General features: G+C 39.5%; 1 protein-coding gene across 1 annotated transcript; it reads right to left on the bottom strand.

The window, feature by feature from the left end:
• Nucleotides 1-2838: 2838 nt before the first annotated feature.
• Nucleotides 2839-16006, bottom strand: gng13b (guanine nucleotide binding protein (G protein), gamma 13b). The gene is made up of 3 exons (XM_028023477.1): nucleotides 15524-16006; nucleotides 3692-3818; nucleotides 2839-3104 (listed from the first exon to the last, which is right to left on the bottom strand). The coding sequence occupies exons 2-3, from the start codon at nucleotides 3787-3789 to the stop codon at nucleotides 2999-3001; spliced, it is 204 nt and encodes a 67-aa protein (XP_027879278.1). The 5' UTR covers nucleotides 3790-3818; nucleotides 15524-16006; the 3' UTR covers nucleotides 2839-2998.
• Between the last annotated feature and the right edge of the window lie 536 nt (nucleotides 16007-16542).

Here is a 16542-nt window from a genome sequence, read left to right as displayed (position 1 = left end):
CCCACATGGGAGCCTCTTGTCCAGATTTGTTTCTGAAAGTATGCACACATAAACACAAGACTGCAGTCACATGCACTCACAGGCCACCTCTGAGGTCAGCAGTGATGTCGGAACCTCATGCCACATATTTACATTCTGGTTTTAAGGAAACTGTGTACAAGGCAGTCGTAGATGGTGATCTGGCAAGGTGGAGCTTTTTTTTGTTGTTGTGATTTTCTTTTATTTTTTTGTTTGTGTTTTTTTATTTTTTTGAGGAGGACATAAAGAGGAAAGGTTGCGACTATATAAAAAAGCTTAAGGTTAAGGAAAGTTCTCTTCAATAAATAAATAAATAAGTTAATAAGTTAAAGGGGTCCGTCTATACATGTGAGGAGGGATGCATGTGAAAGGTTTCCTGCGTTGGTCTCCGCGGTTGTGCGTGGTCTTTAGGGGCTGTGGTTCAGGATGAGAGGGAGCAGAAACCTAAACCCGCCCCAGAGACCCAGAGTTTCACTTTGCTATGACTGCGCTTGGAGAACTGCCGACGCCATGACATTCAAGCTAAATTTCAATATGGTGATTGTCCTTGAAATGAATTTTTTTTTTTTTTTTTTATCTGAACAGGGCAGCAGTCATACATAACAGGAAGCCAGTTTCGGAAGCAGCTCGGGTGCTAGCATAGTCTGCACAAACGTCGCTACGTATACTCGCGGAGGTATTCTTCAATCAGCTGTAGTAGCCGCATTCAATAGGAGAGTGTAACAACTACAGTGGTTGTTTAAGAGATTTCTTGTTGAACAGTCTCATAGGGCAAAAGTCAGATTTTTACACCACAGGACAACATTAGCTACTTGGACCTGTAGCAGCACACTTAGCAAGCAGCAGGCTACTAGCTACATTTACATTGATCGCTGTGTTGTTATATGATATCTTCACCTAAGACAAATGTTTTCATTATGCTTATGAAATAAATGTTGGGCAGCTCATTGGCCTAAATAATTGTAAAAGTGTTTAAGTGTTTTGTAGCCCCTGTACAAAGCAGTGGATTATTCACCCTCTGCCCCAGTCCAGGCAGCTACTGTATATCCAATCATTTTGACTCCTTTTGCTCTCTTTGTGTTTCTCAGTGTGGCAGGTGAATAATTTGGTGACCATTTACTCTGTGTGCTTCAGCAAAGGGGCTACTGTTGTATTGTGAGGTGCCTAAATATAATGCTAAGACAAAACTTCTTTTTACAATTCGTGGGGGGTGTTTTTAAAAAAAATTGTATTTCACTTGTCCAAATGTTCATTCTTTTTTGTTGTTGTTGTTGTTTAAACAAGCCATACTAAATGACTTTCACGTTTATGCTACGCTAACTTTGCTAATAAGACGTTTTGTTGCATTTCAGTATGCTTGGCTGTTACATTTTGTAAGGACTGGACAGCTAGTAAATTATTAAGTTAGCTTTTATACTGAAAACCCAAACTACACCTCTATGGATATTTTTCGAAGTAGATATTTTTTTCTTCATTTCAGCCCTAGGCGTGATGACTGCGAGATCTGTAGCATTAAGAAATCACTTAAGTAGTGCCTTTCTGGCAACCTGAAGTAGGCTAAAAGATCTCAAAAAGCAAAACATAATGTTGCTAACGTCCATCAGTCTGAAAGATAACAAGAGTTTCTCAAAAACAATTAACCAAACAAATTTTACAACTCTAGTGAAAAGTTTAATTACCAATACCATACTAATAGATGTCAGTTATTTTAAAGGACTAACATTACGCCTAATGTAGGGCTAGCATGCGGATAGCTCATGGTTTCAATTCCTAGCTTGCAATTGAATTTTATGGTGGCAGAGGGAAAACAAACTAAAGCAGATCATAAAAACCCATGATAATGGCTAATTTGTTGGTCGTGCTTGGAAAGCAATCTGCACAAAGTGGGCTACCAGTTCATCATCAAGAATTTTCAAAAAGACTTTTTTCCCCCCTAAACTTTAAAACAGGTCATTCAACATCTCCACTTGCATGATCCATTCTACAGACTATTTTGTTAGCATGGATTGAACCTAAATTGAACTGTTTGCTAACAGATAACGTAACTAAGCTGTTATGATTTACAAAATATTTCTCTGCTATTCTTAACATCAGTATTTTATGTCAATCTATGTCAATTACACTGAAAGAGTTACTTACTCACTGTTAAGCATTATTATTGGTGAACTCTCTGTTTTAGTAAGTTATTTTTTTCTTTTGCTAAACTTGGGAAATCTCTCATTTGAGTTAAAAGTAAGTAAATATGATGATGTTTTTAATGATATTGAAAGTGTTACATTTCTTCCACCTACAGTCAGTCTGGCAGTGAGAATGTGATTCAACATTGTATTACACATCACTAACGCATTAAAGTGGGACTTAAAAAAAAAACAAGATTGCAATTGGCAGCAGAATAAATAAATAATCAAACAGTATATTCATACAAACCAGTGTAGTACAAGTAATGATTGTTGCTCTCATATCATAGTAATGCTAGATTGCCGTGGCAAGGAATAAACTTGCAGAGAAAGAGTCAGACAAGGTTTAGAGCGATGATGTGTGCGAGTGTCAGTGAGTGTTTCTGTGCCCTTGTGGTTGTGTGTGCGTGTGTCTAGGGCAGGGGTGGGCAATCCTGGTCCTCGAGGGCCGGTGTCCTGCAAATCTTAGATGTCTCCCTGGTCCAACACACTTGAATCCAATAACTGAATCACCTCCTAAGTGCAGTCAGGTTCTCCAGAGTCCTGCTAATGACCTCATTATTTGACTCAGGTGTGTTGAAGTAGAGATGCATCTAAAAGTTGCAGGAGACCGGCCCTCGAGGCCTGGAGTTGCCCACCCCTGGTCTAGGGTGAGGTGGGGGGTAACAGCTGTACTACATTCATGGTGAGGGCACATTGGGCGCTGTCCGGCCACTGCCCTCACAGTCCGGGTCGGCTTCAGGGGTCATCTGTAGGGTTACTGTTGACATGGGTGATCCTCGGAGGATGTATGCTTCTTCTCCCTAGAGGAGGATGCATTTGCCTTTCTCCACCCATGGGTTGTTCTTCATCAGCTCTGGGTTTAGAAAGGGATCCTCAGGGACGCCGTCCTCAATCCACTTGACCAAACTTTGAAGAAAGAAAGAAATGAAAAAAATTTTTTTTTTATTCCCAGTATGGTATGGTGTGGAATGGTATGGTATAGTATGATGATATACTATGGCATATTATGGTATGTTATGTTATGTTATGGTATGGTATAGTATGATGATATACTATGGCATATTATGGTATGTTATGTTATGTTATGGTATGGTACAGTATGCATGATATGGTATGGTATGTTATGGTATAGATTGGTATAATATGACATGGTATGTTAAGGTATGTTAAGGTATGGTATGTTATGGTATAGTATAATAAGGTATAGTATGCATGATATGGTATGGTATGTTATGGTATAGATTGGTATAATATGACATGGTATGTTAAGGTATGTTAAGGTATGGTATGTTATGGTATAGTATAATAAGGTATAGTATGCATGATATGGTATGGTATGGTATGATGGGATACTATGACATATTATGGTGTGGTGCAGTATGGTATAACATGATGTGGCATGCTTGGGTGTACAAGTATGAATACTGTACAGTCAGACCTTACAGACGTTTCTCTGTAAAGGTTTGCAGCTAAGACCTACAGTATATACTCACTCTGTGACCGTTTTGGAGGATTTCTCTCGTTTGAAGGCCAGCTGGTATTTGAGGCTCTCCACCTCCTTCTTCATCTGGGGCAGGTCCATCTCATCCATGGCTGCAGCTTGATATAGGGTTGTTCTACCTGCACATATAGAGATGAGACCAGAGTTATATTTATATAGCACACTGTTCAAACAGGAAGCCGACTCCATACATCAGTGCCCTGTGGCAAGATCACAACAAAGAACAACTGGCTTGCTGCTGAGCAGTTACACCTACTACCCCATAGGATGCATTTGTATCCTCTAAAAACTGGAAAGCAAAATCCATTTCTCTTAGTAATCTTATTAAAATTTTCATTTCTTTTTCAGAGGTAGAAACACTTTTAATTTCTTTCCATCAGGGTTAATCATGGTGAAGTAGATTAGTAGAAGACATAGAGAGAGAAACTGGAAAACATTTGGATTTTCCTGCCAGAAAGAAGAAAAAGAACAGCATGTACTTTTGCACCGTCCCAATTCCCATGCAAGTCTATGTGTGACCGAACCTTCCTCTCACCTTTACATTCACGGAGACTGGAGAGATTACTGAGGCAAGAAAAACGTGTGAAAGGCAAACAGAACATCCGGTGGCGAGATTTGCTTCTTTAAGAGACAATTTTTTCTTTCACATTTTGATGTCAGTAAAGTCTAACTGACTGCAGGCATCAAGTCAGCATACAGACAATGACATGTAGGCCAATAATTGATTGAAATTGTTGTCTACTTTTCAACTCAAGTTACTAGTAAAGAGATATGGTGCGTAGCGCAGCACGGCGTGGTATAGCATGGTACAGAATGACACTGAATGATGTTGAATAATGTCTCTTTTGATAACTTAAATCAATTGACATAATTTAAAAACAGAATTTTGTATTGCCTCAGGTTACTTATGCCAGGTCTTATATTTGCTTAATGATCTGAAAGATTTCAATGTGACAAAAGAAAAAAAATCAAAAATCAAATACATTTCTTAAGACAGCAAATAGTTTCCCACTGCAGTGTATACCAAGGTTTCAAAAAGTAAAGATTTCCAAACCATTAAAGCGTTTTGTAGGGCTGGGTGACGTGGCAAAAAAAAAAAAAAAGCAATATAAGCATTTCATATCAGTTGATATTGATAACAATTGAAACATAAATACGTGGAATTTTTTCTGCTCAGTGACAAAAAAAACCTTTATTGCTTAGATACATATAAACAATGAAATGAAACTGTCAGCTCCGAGATAGTGAGATGCTTCTTAAAGAGACAGGGGCCAATTTCAAGGCGCTAAACTGCGAAGACAAATTTCTTTTGTTATTTTTGATATGTACTGGATTTTTATAACAACTGAAGGGAACATAGTTACTCTACTGTGCTATAAAATGACGTTGTGTGTAAAAGAAAATATATAATATCTCCGTTTTAAGATTATAACATACATGGATCTGAACATCAAAAACCAATAAAAACAAATATGAGCAGCATGCTAGAAAACTCCAGACTGCCAAACATGGCTGTGGTTATCGCCTCGCTATAATCTGGCCTTCATCCTCTTCCTGCTGGGTTTTTTCCTGACTTCTGTTCTCACTCCACACCCACATTCTGTAGCCATTAAACCGTCCCAGTGACACTGTGCCCCTCTCGTCTTTCTCCTTCTACTTGCGTAACAATATGCGCATCCATATCTGTGTGAGCTTCAGATGATGGGGGATCTCATATGCACTAAAAGCTGAGATGCTTCAACACAGAAAAAAGAAAGACTTTTTAGGCCTTGTCCTTTATGCAAGTGAGGATTTAGTGAATGCAGAGGCAGAACATTTGAATTTACCCTCTATTTCACCGAATGGGAAGTGTGATTAAAAATAACTTTCATAGTTAATATTTTTCATCTTTACATTCATTGTTTTTATCATTCATTTGAGTCCATGTTAAAGCTGAGGTAGAACTCTGGTAAAGACAAAACAACAAAAGATGTGGAGGATAAATGTCCTGCTGCCCGCTTGGCTCCTCCCACACAAAACCTCCGGCATAGGCAAAACCTAAAAACAGAACGTCTCCAGTGGGACTCAAACCCCAAACCTCCGAGTGGGAGTCAAGTGCTGAACACCTTCAGCAGCCACGTCCTACCTCTTCCAATGAATTCCCTCTTAATCCGGATCGAAATGAACTGCAAAACCCACTAAAAAAAATATGATAAGAAAATATAAACTTCCTTCCAGTGATAGAAAATCAGCATGACTGGTTTTACAAACATGTGGTTTCAACACTGCTCCATTTTTTCATCTTAAACTTCGGGTGGGCGTTATGGACTTTAACGTTTTGTCACAATATTTCCTAGTAGTATTGTGATGACGATAAAAATGATTATAAGAACTATTTATCACATCTTTTTAGGTAACTGTGTGGATGGCACAGCAATCATAAACACAAATAAAGAACATGTAGTTTGTAATACTTTTCTTCTGGACACCAGTCATATAAGGAAGTGAGCTTTGTATCAAATGTATTTATATTTATTGATACTCTTATTGAATAAAGTGTGAAGAAAATAGTAAAAGCAGCAATCCCGACAATAAGGACAGTTTTAAAAAAGAAAACATCATCAATTAGTATTCATCATAACAACAATAAATCAATATTGAAATTGTTTTGAACTTCTCTCAGTTTAGGCCTCTAGTCTGGTTCTATGCCAAATAAAAACATAAAGTGTTATCAGGTAAGATATTACCGGCTTAAATGTTTTTAGCAGACCCTCACTTCTAAAACGCTGAGCCGTAACCTGGAGGATGATAAAGTGCAGACTGCTTTGCATATTTACAAATGTGCTGAGTGCTTTTTTTTTTTTCTACAAATCCATGGATTTTCTCCCATTATTCTCATTTTCACTTGCTCTACATAAAAACTTTTATTGTCACTGCCAACTGCTGGAAAAAGCCCAGAGCGACTACTTATTACCTAAAAGAGAATGGTGAGCCCCTTTTTTTTGCACATTGTTGTAAAATCCAATTAAAGAGGGAAAAAGATGCGGTTTCAACAGACGCTGGAGCGCGAGTAAAAGAGATTAAAACAGCAGTTAATTAATAGGCCAGTCGCGTGTGTCCTTTAGTTAATAACAGGAAAACATCAGGTGCAATATTACACCGTGATGTGTGTGTCTCCTTCTAGTGTTAGGCAGACGGGGAGGTAGAGTGATGGCCACTTCCTGCCTTAGATCAGATTTCAGCTGCATCCTCTGGAGACGGCAGCAGGACTGGATGTTTTCTTTTGTCTGACTCCATCGATCATTTTCTCTTTCATGCCTCTGTTAGCACTCTACCTCCTATTTCCTTACTCGCAGATGCTTATTAGCCATACATGTATCTGAAGAGCGCTCTTTTTCTATTTCCTGCTACATTTCTAGCTGCGTTGCAGGTTGCCCGTGTGTTCCTGTCACTGAAATCACAGTAGATTCTGAGGCTAGGTTTACGCGAGGCCGCTGCCTGGAAACCTCCTGTAGCTTCAGATGCTGACTAGGAAAAAGTTCCACGTTCAGATGGCGGCGCTTAGACACCTTGGATGAGTTGTCTTGTCAGGCCACTAGAGGGCACTGTGATTTTAGCATACCATTGAATGCGCTTGTGACCCTGAGCGTCCACCTCATTGTAAACACTAACCGTCTCCCTCTGTCATGAAAGAAGCGCTCATGTAACACACCAGAAGTTGTGTTTAACTGAGCAGGTTACGTAGCACAACATGGCATATAGTTTTTGCTATTATCTCCCAGTACAAGCGTAGACTAAACCCTAAAGCCACGCGTCCTGCGCATGTGCATTTTCCCCACCGGCAGAGTACTTCACACCTAAGCGAGGGGTGTTGCAAAAAATTTTTTACTTGAGTCCTGCTTTCAAAAAAGAGCCTGTGTGAGAGACTCTGGTTAACGGTAGCGTGTAAACAAGCAAAAATGTTACAGTTCAATTGAAGAGCAGCTTGGTGTAAACGAGGCCTAAACCTAAAACCAACTTGTTAGTAGTCCCAGGTTAACAGTGTGCACAATAGGAGTGTTTTTATGCCCGATAGTCCGGTAGTCAGTTTGACTGGGGACGTAAATGGCAGCATTTGTTACATTTTCAGCTGTTGCGGTTCATTTTCACACTGCACTGTGTCAAACGAACTAAACCCTTTAAAAAGCTTGTTCAGCCACTCGCTTGTGGTGGCGCTGCACCAAGAATCACGAAAGGAAACAAACAACAGAAAGACCTCTGAAGTAGACAGTGAGCGCAATTTCCCTCTTCACAAAATGTGAATAAAAATGGAGTAGTGTCCGATTTTAGCAGTTGTAGGATTTCTAGTTTGTCTTTGGCAAAAGACCACAAGCCATTTCTCCTGCTAGCGCTAAACTCACGAGCTTGTTTTATTGTATTTACCCAGAATGCCGTGCACCACAATCCACTTCCTGCTTTCGGAGCGTTCTCCGGTCCGCCTGGTGTTAACATATGTTTTTGAACCGCACTAGATAGAGTTCAAATTAGCCGAGCGAGATCTAGGTTTTTATGCGGACCAGATGTTTGCTTCTTTGGTCTGCATCGATTATACATCCAAACAGACTGGACTTTCTAGGAATTGAAAATGCAAGAAAATGTAACTGAGTAATAAAAATGGAAAATAACAAATTGGACATCAGAGAAGCTTAAATATCACAAAGTTAATGTGTTGGTGTGTTTGAATTTTTGATCACTACACAAGAACATGAAATTCTAAAGATGTCGTATCTAAACAGTGTTGTCTCTTTCATTCTCATCCACCTGTATATAATATAATCCTCCCTTTGCTTTTCTATTGTCCTTTCTCCCTTGCCGTCTCAGATTACTTGCCAAGTTACTGAGTACCTGGCCATGTAAATTTGCCTATATTCATGTTCTGACCTATCGCAAACACAACACAATGTTAATAAAGGAAAGATTGCCGTTGGGCCATTGGTTTAGTGTCATCATACGCCGTAAAGCTGAAGACCAGATAATTAGTCGATTCAGCTTTCCTTCCAGCTGCAGACTCACTTTGTACCTTTCACTGCGCTCAGATTTCCGATGTCCGTCTGTCTCCTGCTGTCTTCTACAAATGCCCTCTCGCTAAGTGCTCTCTGTGCATTTACACACATTTGAAGCAGTTAATCCATTACGCTCTGCATTAGTAGCCTCTCCACCTTTTCTTTCAGTGAGGTCCAGCCAGCAGCTTGTAATGATCACCGTTACTGGCGACTTCATAAAGTCAGTGTAAGATTTGTTTAAAGGCGTCTTTGTGGAACGGCCGAACGTTTTCAGTTGTGAGGTTTAAAAAGATGATCAATAATAGGAAATACCCGAATCTTATCAGCAAACTGTCCTCTTCAAAGGTTTTCCAACTGTGCTGAAGTTAAACGCCTGCGATGCCATCTGGGAATATCCAGTCCAATATTAATACACTTCAAAATCTTTGCTTTATTTTCCCAGATGAAGAAAGGATTGGAGGCGTCAGAAGAATCGACTGATAACAGGAATCGGACGATGGTATGTTTGTTACCTGCAGGCCAGAAATGAAAGAATCTCAGAAAGTGTTTGGTTACTGGTTGATAGTTGGTATTTTTCCAAATAATTTGCTCCATTTAGGATTATTCATCTCTCAGAGACAAAAACTGCTTTGACATCCTGGTGAGAAGATGCCAGCTCCAATACTCACCTATTCACGGATTTCTTCTGGAAATCTGTCTGCCATTTACAAAGCAAATCCAGGATCGAAATACATTTTCCTTCTCACTTACTGGCTGCACCTCCAATAGCAGAGACAATAAAGACTATAGATATTATTTTCTGAGGTAGTGCTAAGGTAGTTTCTACAATATTTAGTGTCTGAACTATTGAAACAGCCAGTTATTAGTTTTCTTAGATGGGGTCTCAATTATTTGTGGATTTTAGCTATCATCATTGCGTTCCCCATCACCTCTGAATACCATGGGGTCCACTGTATTTTTTTCTTTTTTGGTTAATTTTCTCTTCTTCTCTTCTTACTCAAACCAAGCCATTATAGCGCTTCCATGAGACTGTAGTGTTGAATATATGAATTGTGCTCAAAACTGCGAATGTGTTCTCAGTGGCTTCCATTACAAACGTGCGCTAAACTTTGTCGATGTTTTGTTACTGTCGAAAAAAACTCAATTTCGTAATTGCGGCGTTTCCATTAAAGTAGCGACGCAATTAAAATCACGCCTGAATAAGTTTGTTGATGTGACAAGTCATTAAAAAACATGCCGCGCCATTGTCCTCCTACCACTTCCTGTCATCTTCTTCGTCTTTTCTGCCAGTAGTAACATTTGGTTGTTGATCACATTTCGATCAACAACTGCCACAAAAACCTCCTCATCTTAGTGGAAAAACCTTTCATTGAAAAAATTAAGAGTTTTTGGGAAATTGGCGAGTTTTCATTGCGCAATTTTATGGTGAGTGGAAACGCAGCTAGTGATGCAATGGTGTAGCGCAAAACGTATAATCTGGCTGTGGAAATTTAGACCTGTTCTTTAATAGAGCCAAGAAGGAACAGGTAGTGTAACTGCTGCGGTGGAAAACCTGTTTCCTCTTGCTGGACTAGTTATAACCACACTTCTTCAAAGTGGTCCTCTGGCACCAACCTCAATTGTGCCAATGGTCTGACACATTCAATGCAATCTATAAGCCTAGCTTGTGTAAAAATGTGAATCATCTCATGTCAGACCATTGGTAAACGCGGCAGTGATCTAGCACCCACGCCTGCTCTTTGATGGCAGTTTTGTATATGAGAGGCTTATGAGTCTAGCATCCAGTTGAAAGCGAAGAGAACTGGGAAGGTCGCCAGGAGGAGGTCGATTTTATATGTGTATTAGAAAAGCGCCTTTTTGTTAAGGCGCCACAAAGGCGCATACACACAAGTCACAGAAATAAGATGGATGATTGGAGGATGAAGTGATGTATGTGTCAAAGAACAGATGGAGTTCACCAAAGAGCATCACTCAAAAAGTCTTTCTGATAATCGGATGTAGAAAATGTGGCTTAGCCTACGGAGATGGATGGATAATAACAAAATGGCGTTCTGCACAGAGTATTAACATGAAAGATACATCAACCCACATTTTGACAGAAGCCATGGATACTATTCACAACATGATATTGCAGTTATTTTCCCCAATTTAACAATTAAGCTGAAAATCTTCACAATCCAATCACCTGAGAATTTATCCAGGCACACTTACTGCACAGCTTAAAATTCTTTTAAAATATATAGAATATTCGGGGAAAATTCGATTGCACAGGGTTCCTTAGGCCTTCAACATTTACTAGGCAGAGAGGCATAAAGGAGATAAATAATGTCATCCCTAAGGGAGGTCCAGACTTCATGAACATGAGACAAAAACATCATAGAAGAAGGTTTAAAAACAATACGTAAGTAGTTTGCAAATTGGTGCAATGCTACTAAATATTGGACTGTGGTGTGAAATTTTACTCCTGTGAATCAATCAGAACAAAATAAGTACTATAAATATGAGCCTGTGGGCAAGATCTCAGCAGTCACAGAAACCAAGTGAATACCTGAAGTGCAACTTTAGCTTGGACTTTTCATTAGTTAGTTACATTTTCTTTAATAAACCTCCTTTCTTTGGCTTCTTAGACCTGCCTTTTGATCGGTTTAAGTGTGTCTGTATTAGCGCGTGTGTTGCTTTAAAAAGAATAATCTGAGTTTGGGTGTCAGATAGGAGGGCACAGTGCGGTGCTTGTTTTGGGGGTGATACATAGGTCAGATAGTAATTTGGGTCAGAGCATCCAGAGATTAACCTTTACTCTCCTCTACTCTCCCATCTTTCCAGCACTCCCTTTTACTGTATGTGTGCAGGCGTGCGGGGGGGGGGGGGGTGCGTGAAGCGGTGGGTGTGTGGGGATATGTGTGTTGCCAGGGCTTAACATGTTCTCTGCGGATGAGCCAGGGAACCAAAAGTGGAAGAAGCAGAAAAACTCTGAGTCTGAGTGAAGAAGGGAAGATAAAATAAAGAATAAGGAACAATAATAAGACGTAAGAGACACAAGACTGGATCAGAGTGAGCAGATATTCTTGCTTCTATAGCTACTGCATTGTAAATAGAGGCTAAAAATAGAAAGGAAGAGACAGAGCTCTTCTGACCAGCGGAGAGTGAAAACGGAGAAGGAAAGACGATGTTTCTCTTCACTAAACTGGCAAGGAGATGATTTGGAGGGCTAAGACTTCTTGACGCTTAGAAACGGTGTGTGAGCTTTTAAAGCCAGCTCACCTATTCAGCTCTTCGGTGAGAACCGAGCGCCTGAAAAGCAAAACAGATGATATCACACCAGTCTGCATTCAGACATATCCAGTCAATAGAGTCTAATCGATATGGAATTAGCCTGGATGGATGAATTATGTGTGCATGCTAGGTCCCAGTACACACACAGGGGATAGCAGACTAAGAGTCTGTCAATGTGGCTAGCTAAGAAAAAATCAATCGAATGAACACGAATGCGAGATAGTGATGATGACAGAAAACAGTAGCAAAAAGACAAACCATGTTAAAACGTAGAACAACCACATCTTAAGTAGAAAGAACCAACGACAGACGTAATACAACAGGCACAACAAAAGAGCTTCAGTAAAACTAAACTAACTTGTGAAGATGCTAGCTAAATAAAAAGTGCTATAAAACAACAAAATAATTCACAAAAAATATTACCTGCTACTAATACTACTATTAAAAGATCCTGCCTGCAATGTAACAAAACCTTCATGAGAACCCTGAGTGTCTACAAGGTAACTAAACATTTTCAGAAGAACCTGAAACCCCTGCTAAATAACAAAGCATCTTCCAAAGGACCCTAAATGTCTACTGTGTAATAAAACTTTCATAAGGACATTAAATACTTATGATGTAACAAAACAACTTCAAAATAGACCCTGTACACCTTCAATGTAGTAATAAAGTGAAACAAGAATCAGATTTTTTTTTTTTAAGTGTGAGAAAACTACAACAAAGAAACAAAATTACAATTTCAAATTGAACCCCAAAAAGTACAATGTTGCAAAACTATTTAAAAAATGGAAATGTTAGCAAACGGTGACAAAATAAGCATAAAGTGCTCAAAAATAGGCTCTTTATTTATTTCAACCCTTGTCACTTTGCAACGGAGTTTTTCTGGTAAGAAATGGATCCATCTGCCAAAGGATGTTTAGCACCAACCATGTTCATGTCCCCACCAGATTGACATTTTGTACACTTTGATAGCTGATGACTCAGTCATTTTCTGTATACATAGTGTATAAATAAATGTCAAGTCTGATATATTTACGGTTTGTATCATTAATAAATAGTCATAGTATAAGTTAAGAACTGCCATAAAACAGAAGGTTTCTTTGTTGGAGCAGGAATTTCAGTTTTTATCAAGCTTTAGCTAGTTTTGTGACAGAGCTAATGCTAGTCAAATTTAGCTAAAATTAGCATTAGCTTAAATTTGCTGTGCTTCATAAACTTAATGAAGTTGTTGTCAATGAACAACACATTTTAACTGTGTTTTTTATTTTATAATATTGACAGAGGTATAACAAGATGTGGTTGTACGAGATCTCGCGATAGCAAACCTCACAGTTGTTCTCGTTGAGGTGACCGCTGTCTGTTGAGCACTAGCTAGTGGTGGTCAGGATGGCTTCGCCTGCTAACGTTTTAGCAGGTGTTTTAGTAGGAGTTACACCAGCAACAAGGAACTACTCTTTAGACTTTTGTTTGGCATCATTGTAAGTTTCCAATAGAGACGATAAAATGGCAACGGAGAGACAGACAAGACACGATCAAAATGTAAGCACTGCAAGTTGCTCAGATGCTGAAAGAAGCAGAAAGCGTCACTAGGGGTACATTGAGATACATCACAATCGCAGCGCACCCTATAATAGCAACAGGGACATGGTAAATGTTGCACTGCAGAATATAAAAAGTTGAGGCGCTGTCCTAAGGTTTGAAGAGATCTTAAGAAACCAGAAAAAGAAAGTCATCCTGTATCGTCTCGTGACGATCTCGTGTATCGTCTTGTGCGTTTTAGGCATTGAACAACCCTACTTGTTAGGTTTAAAAAGTTCTCAAATTTATTTTGCGAGGCTTTAAAGAACAACCATTTCAGTACAGTTTTATGACTTGACCACAAACCAATTGTGTCTTGGTCTTTTTTTTTTTAACAAGAAAGTTAAAACAGACAACTTGGTTTAATAAAAATGTTTGTTAGTCTTGACTTTTATCCCCGAAGCAGAAGGAAAAAAAGCAGCTTTGGGGATAAAGACGTGTTTCACCTTTGACACGCAGATCTTTTTTGTAAGCATGATTTTAACCAATACCAGCAGCATTTCTGCCACAGCGACTACACTTCTCCGGAGTCACACACGGAAAGGCGGCAAAATTCAAAGGAATTTTATTGATTGTCTCACTTCGAGCAGGCATCAGGAGAGAGAGCTGCGGCTGGGATTTAGCGCCTGTTTTCTAGCCATTAAATTATGAAAACACCTACAGCAGTTACACTGTAAAACTGAACTAGTTACGTTTAAGTCAAATACCATTTTTTGCATTCGCAGACATATAAAAAAGCCTGAGAGGCGTTTCCCAAAGGCCCATTAAACACACTGAAAAAAGACAACTGGCGATCCAACTTAAAAAAAAGTAGTTAATTTGTTACAAGTAATCAAATTACAATCATCAAGTAAATATGTTACGTATTAAATTTATTAAGTTAAACAAGCGTAAATAAATTTGACAATTTCCCTTTAGTTGGAGCGCCTTCCTCTTTTTTTCAGTGCACACACGCACACACAGGTACTTCCTTGTTTCTTTAAAATTTGTTGATGATCCACAAGGTTTGCATTTTTTTAAAAATTTGGACCACAGAATAAATACAATACAAACTCCTTAAATATTACGCTTAATGTAGGATTCACTCAACAAACAAAACAACTAGTTGAAATCTTTTACAGTTAAAGTCAACAGAAAATATTAGCTATTTGTGAATGATATCATATTTAGGGAGATAGTTCTGGATTTAGTCATATTATTTCATTGTTTAGTGGATTGTTGCAATGTATTGTACTTCAATTTGATTATTCCAATAGAAAGTAATATTTAGCTTTTTGCTTGTTGGTTCTAAAGTCGTTATAACTTAGAACAAGATTTGAGTCATTTAAAGAATTCGAGCAAATTATGTTAGAAAAAAAAAACGTCATTTGTTGAGTAAGTAGATTTCGGAGTCTCTTTCGTAACTTCTTAGAAAACCCGGCTAAAGTCAAATTCAATCAAATCTGAACAAATCATTACACAAAGGGTTAAATTCTAACCATTTGTTTTATAAGTGCATCCTGCACATTTTCTGATCATATCTGTGAGTTTTTTCCTCACAATTCAGGCCAAAGAGAAAGACGAGGAAGAGGATGGAAGGGAAGGAAGAACGGAAGATGAATGTAAGTTTTATGTAACCGCCGTGGCTTCCATAGGGCCCACAGACAAGGTGAGTGGAGGAGCTGAAACTGGGCAGGACAGGAAATAGAAGGGGAAAAAAACAACATCCACCAATAATTCACTTTAAAAAAAAAAGTAACTATCGCGCCTAAATGATCCCAAATCCTGCGCAGAGTTTGCGTCGGTTTGCTTTCAGACAAACATGGAAATCAAACTGAATTCGAATATTACATTTCACGCAAAAAAAAAAAAAAAAAAAGACTCCCCGCAGCAGGAATAAGGAATAAAAAAACCCGCCGGAGCTGAACGGTGAAGGGATGATGCGGGTAAACGGAGCTGGTCGCATCTCTTACCTCACTGATGCGCCGGCGGCGGCTGTTGCTCCGTTCCAAGTCCGGGGATGCAGGTGAACACTGCAGCACCCACACACACACACACACACACACACACACACTCCAAAGCACACTAAAACACACCGTCGCTTTAAATTTCCCGTGCAGCACCGCGTCTGAATTGATCCGCTGAGAGAAAGATAATGGTAGACAAAAAAAAAAAAACAGGAGAACAATCCGCAGGATTTCCGGAGTGAAACAGATGATGAGCAGTGTGTCAGTGTCTGGAGGAGGCTGAAGCCGGAGCTGGACCGTTTTTTTTATTTGTAGGTTCCTGTTGATGCTGGGGTGGGTGGGCGTGTGTGTGTGTGTGTGTGTGAGTGTAGGGGGAGGAAGTTAAAGAAGTAGTGCGCCTCGGTGCTCGCTCGGATGTGCAATCTCCGGCTCTCTACCGGGATCCTCCTATATGAGAGAGTCCGTGTGTGTGTGCGTGTGTGTTGAGAGAGGAAGAGAAAGCGAGAGAGAGAGAGAGGAGGAGGAGGAGGAGGAGAGTTGCTGGGAGTGTGCATGTGTGGCCCCCGAGGATGCGCGTGGAGAGTGGACCGGCTTCACCAATTTAAAGGACGGACAGACCTCAAACTGTCTGAACTCTGTGCGCTGGGCAGAGATTTTATTTATTTATTTTTTTGCCACACTTTTAGTTTCTGCCTAATATGGACACCGGCACCATTAGGTTTCCACTAAGTCTTGAAAGCAACATACAGTGAAACTCGTCGCTACCAGTTTTGTGCCTAAAGATCTTTTTTTTTTGCAAAATAGCCTAAGGGTGCATTCACACCAGTGTTGTTTAGTCCGTTTTAATGACCATCAGCTCGTTTGGAGAGGTGTGAATGAGCAATTATCCTCTGATGCGGACCAAAAAACAGCTAAGGTACTCTGGTCCACCTATAAACATATCTCAGATCCATTAAGCTGGTCTGTGCTGTGGTTTAAATGCAAATACGAATGCAAAGTGTTCCGGAAGCTTCTCCAAAATGTAG

Source organism: Xiphophorus couchianus, chromosome 7, assembly GCF_001444195.1.
Source record: "Xiphophorus couchianus chromosome 7, X_couchianus-1.0, whole genome shotgun sequence".
Classification (NCBI taxonomy): domain Eukaryota; kingdom Metazoa; phylum Chordata; class Actinopteri; order Cyprinodontiformes; family Poeciliidae; genus Xiphophorus; species Xiphophorus couchianus.
Note: the sequence above shows the minus strand (reverse complement) of the source record. Positions and strands in the feature narration are given on the sequence as shown.

What these genes read in the sequence shown, in the direction of transcription:
- gng13b (XM_028023477.1), bottom strand. Translation starts at nt 3,789, where the DNA reads ATGGATGAGATGGACCTGCCCCAGATGAAGAAGGAGGTGGAGAGCCTC. An exon ending in TCCTCCAAAACGGTCACAGA is followed by an intron (nt 3,105 to 3,691) that starts GTGAGTATATAC and finishes CTTTCTTCAAAG; the next exon opens with TTTGGTCAAGTGGATTGAGG.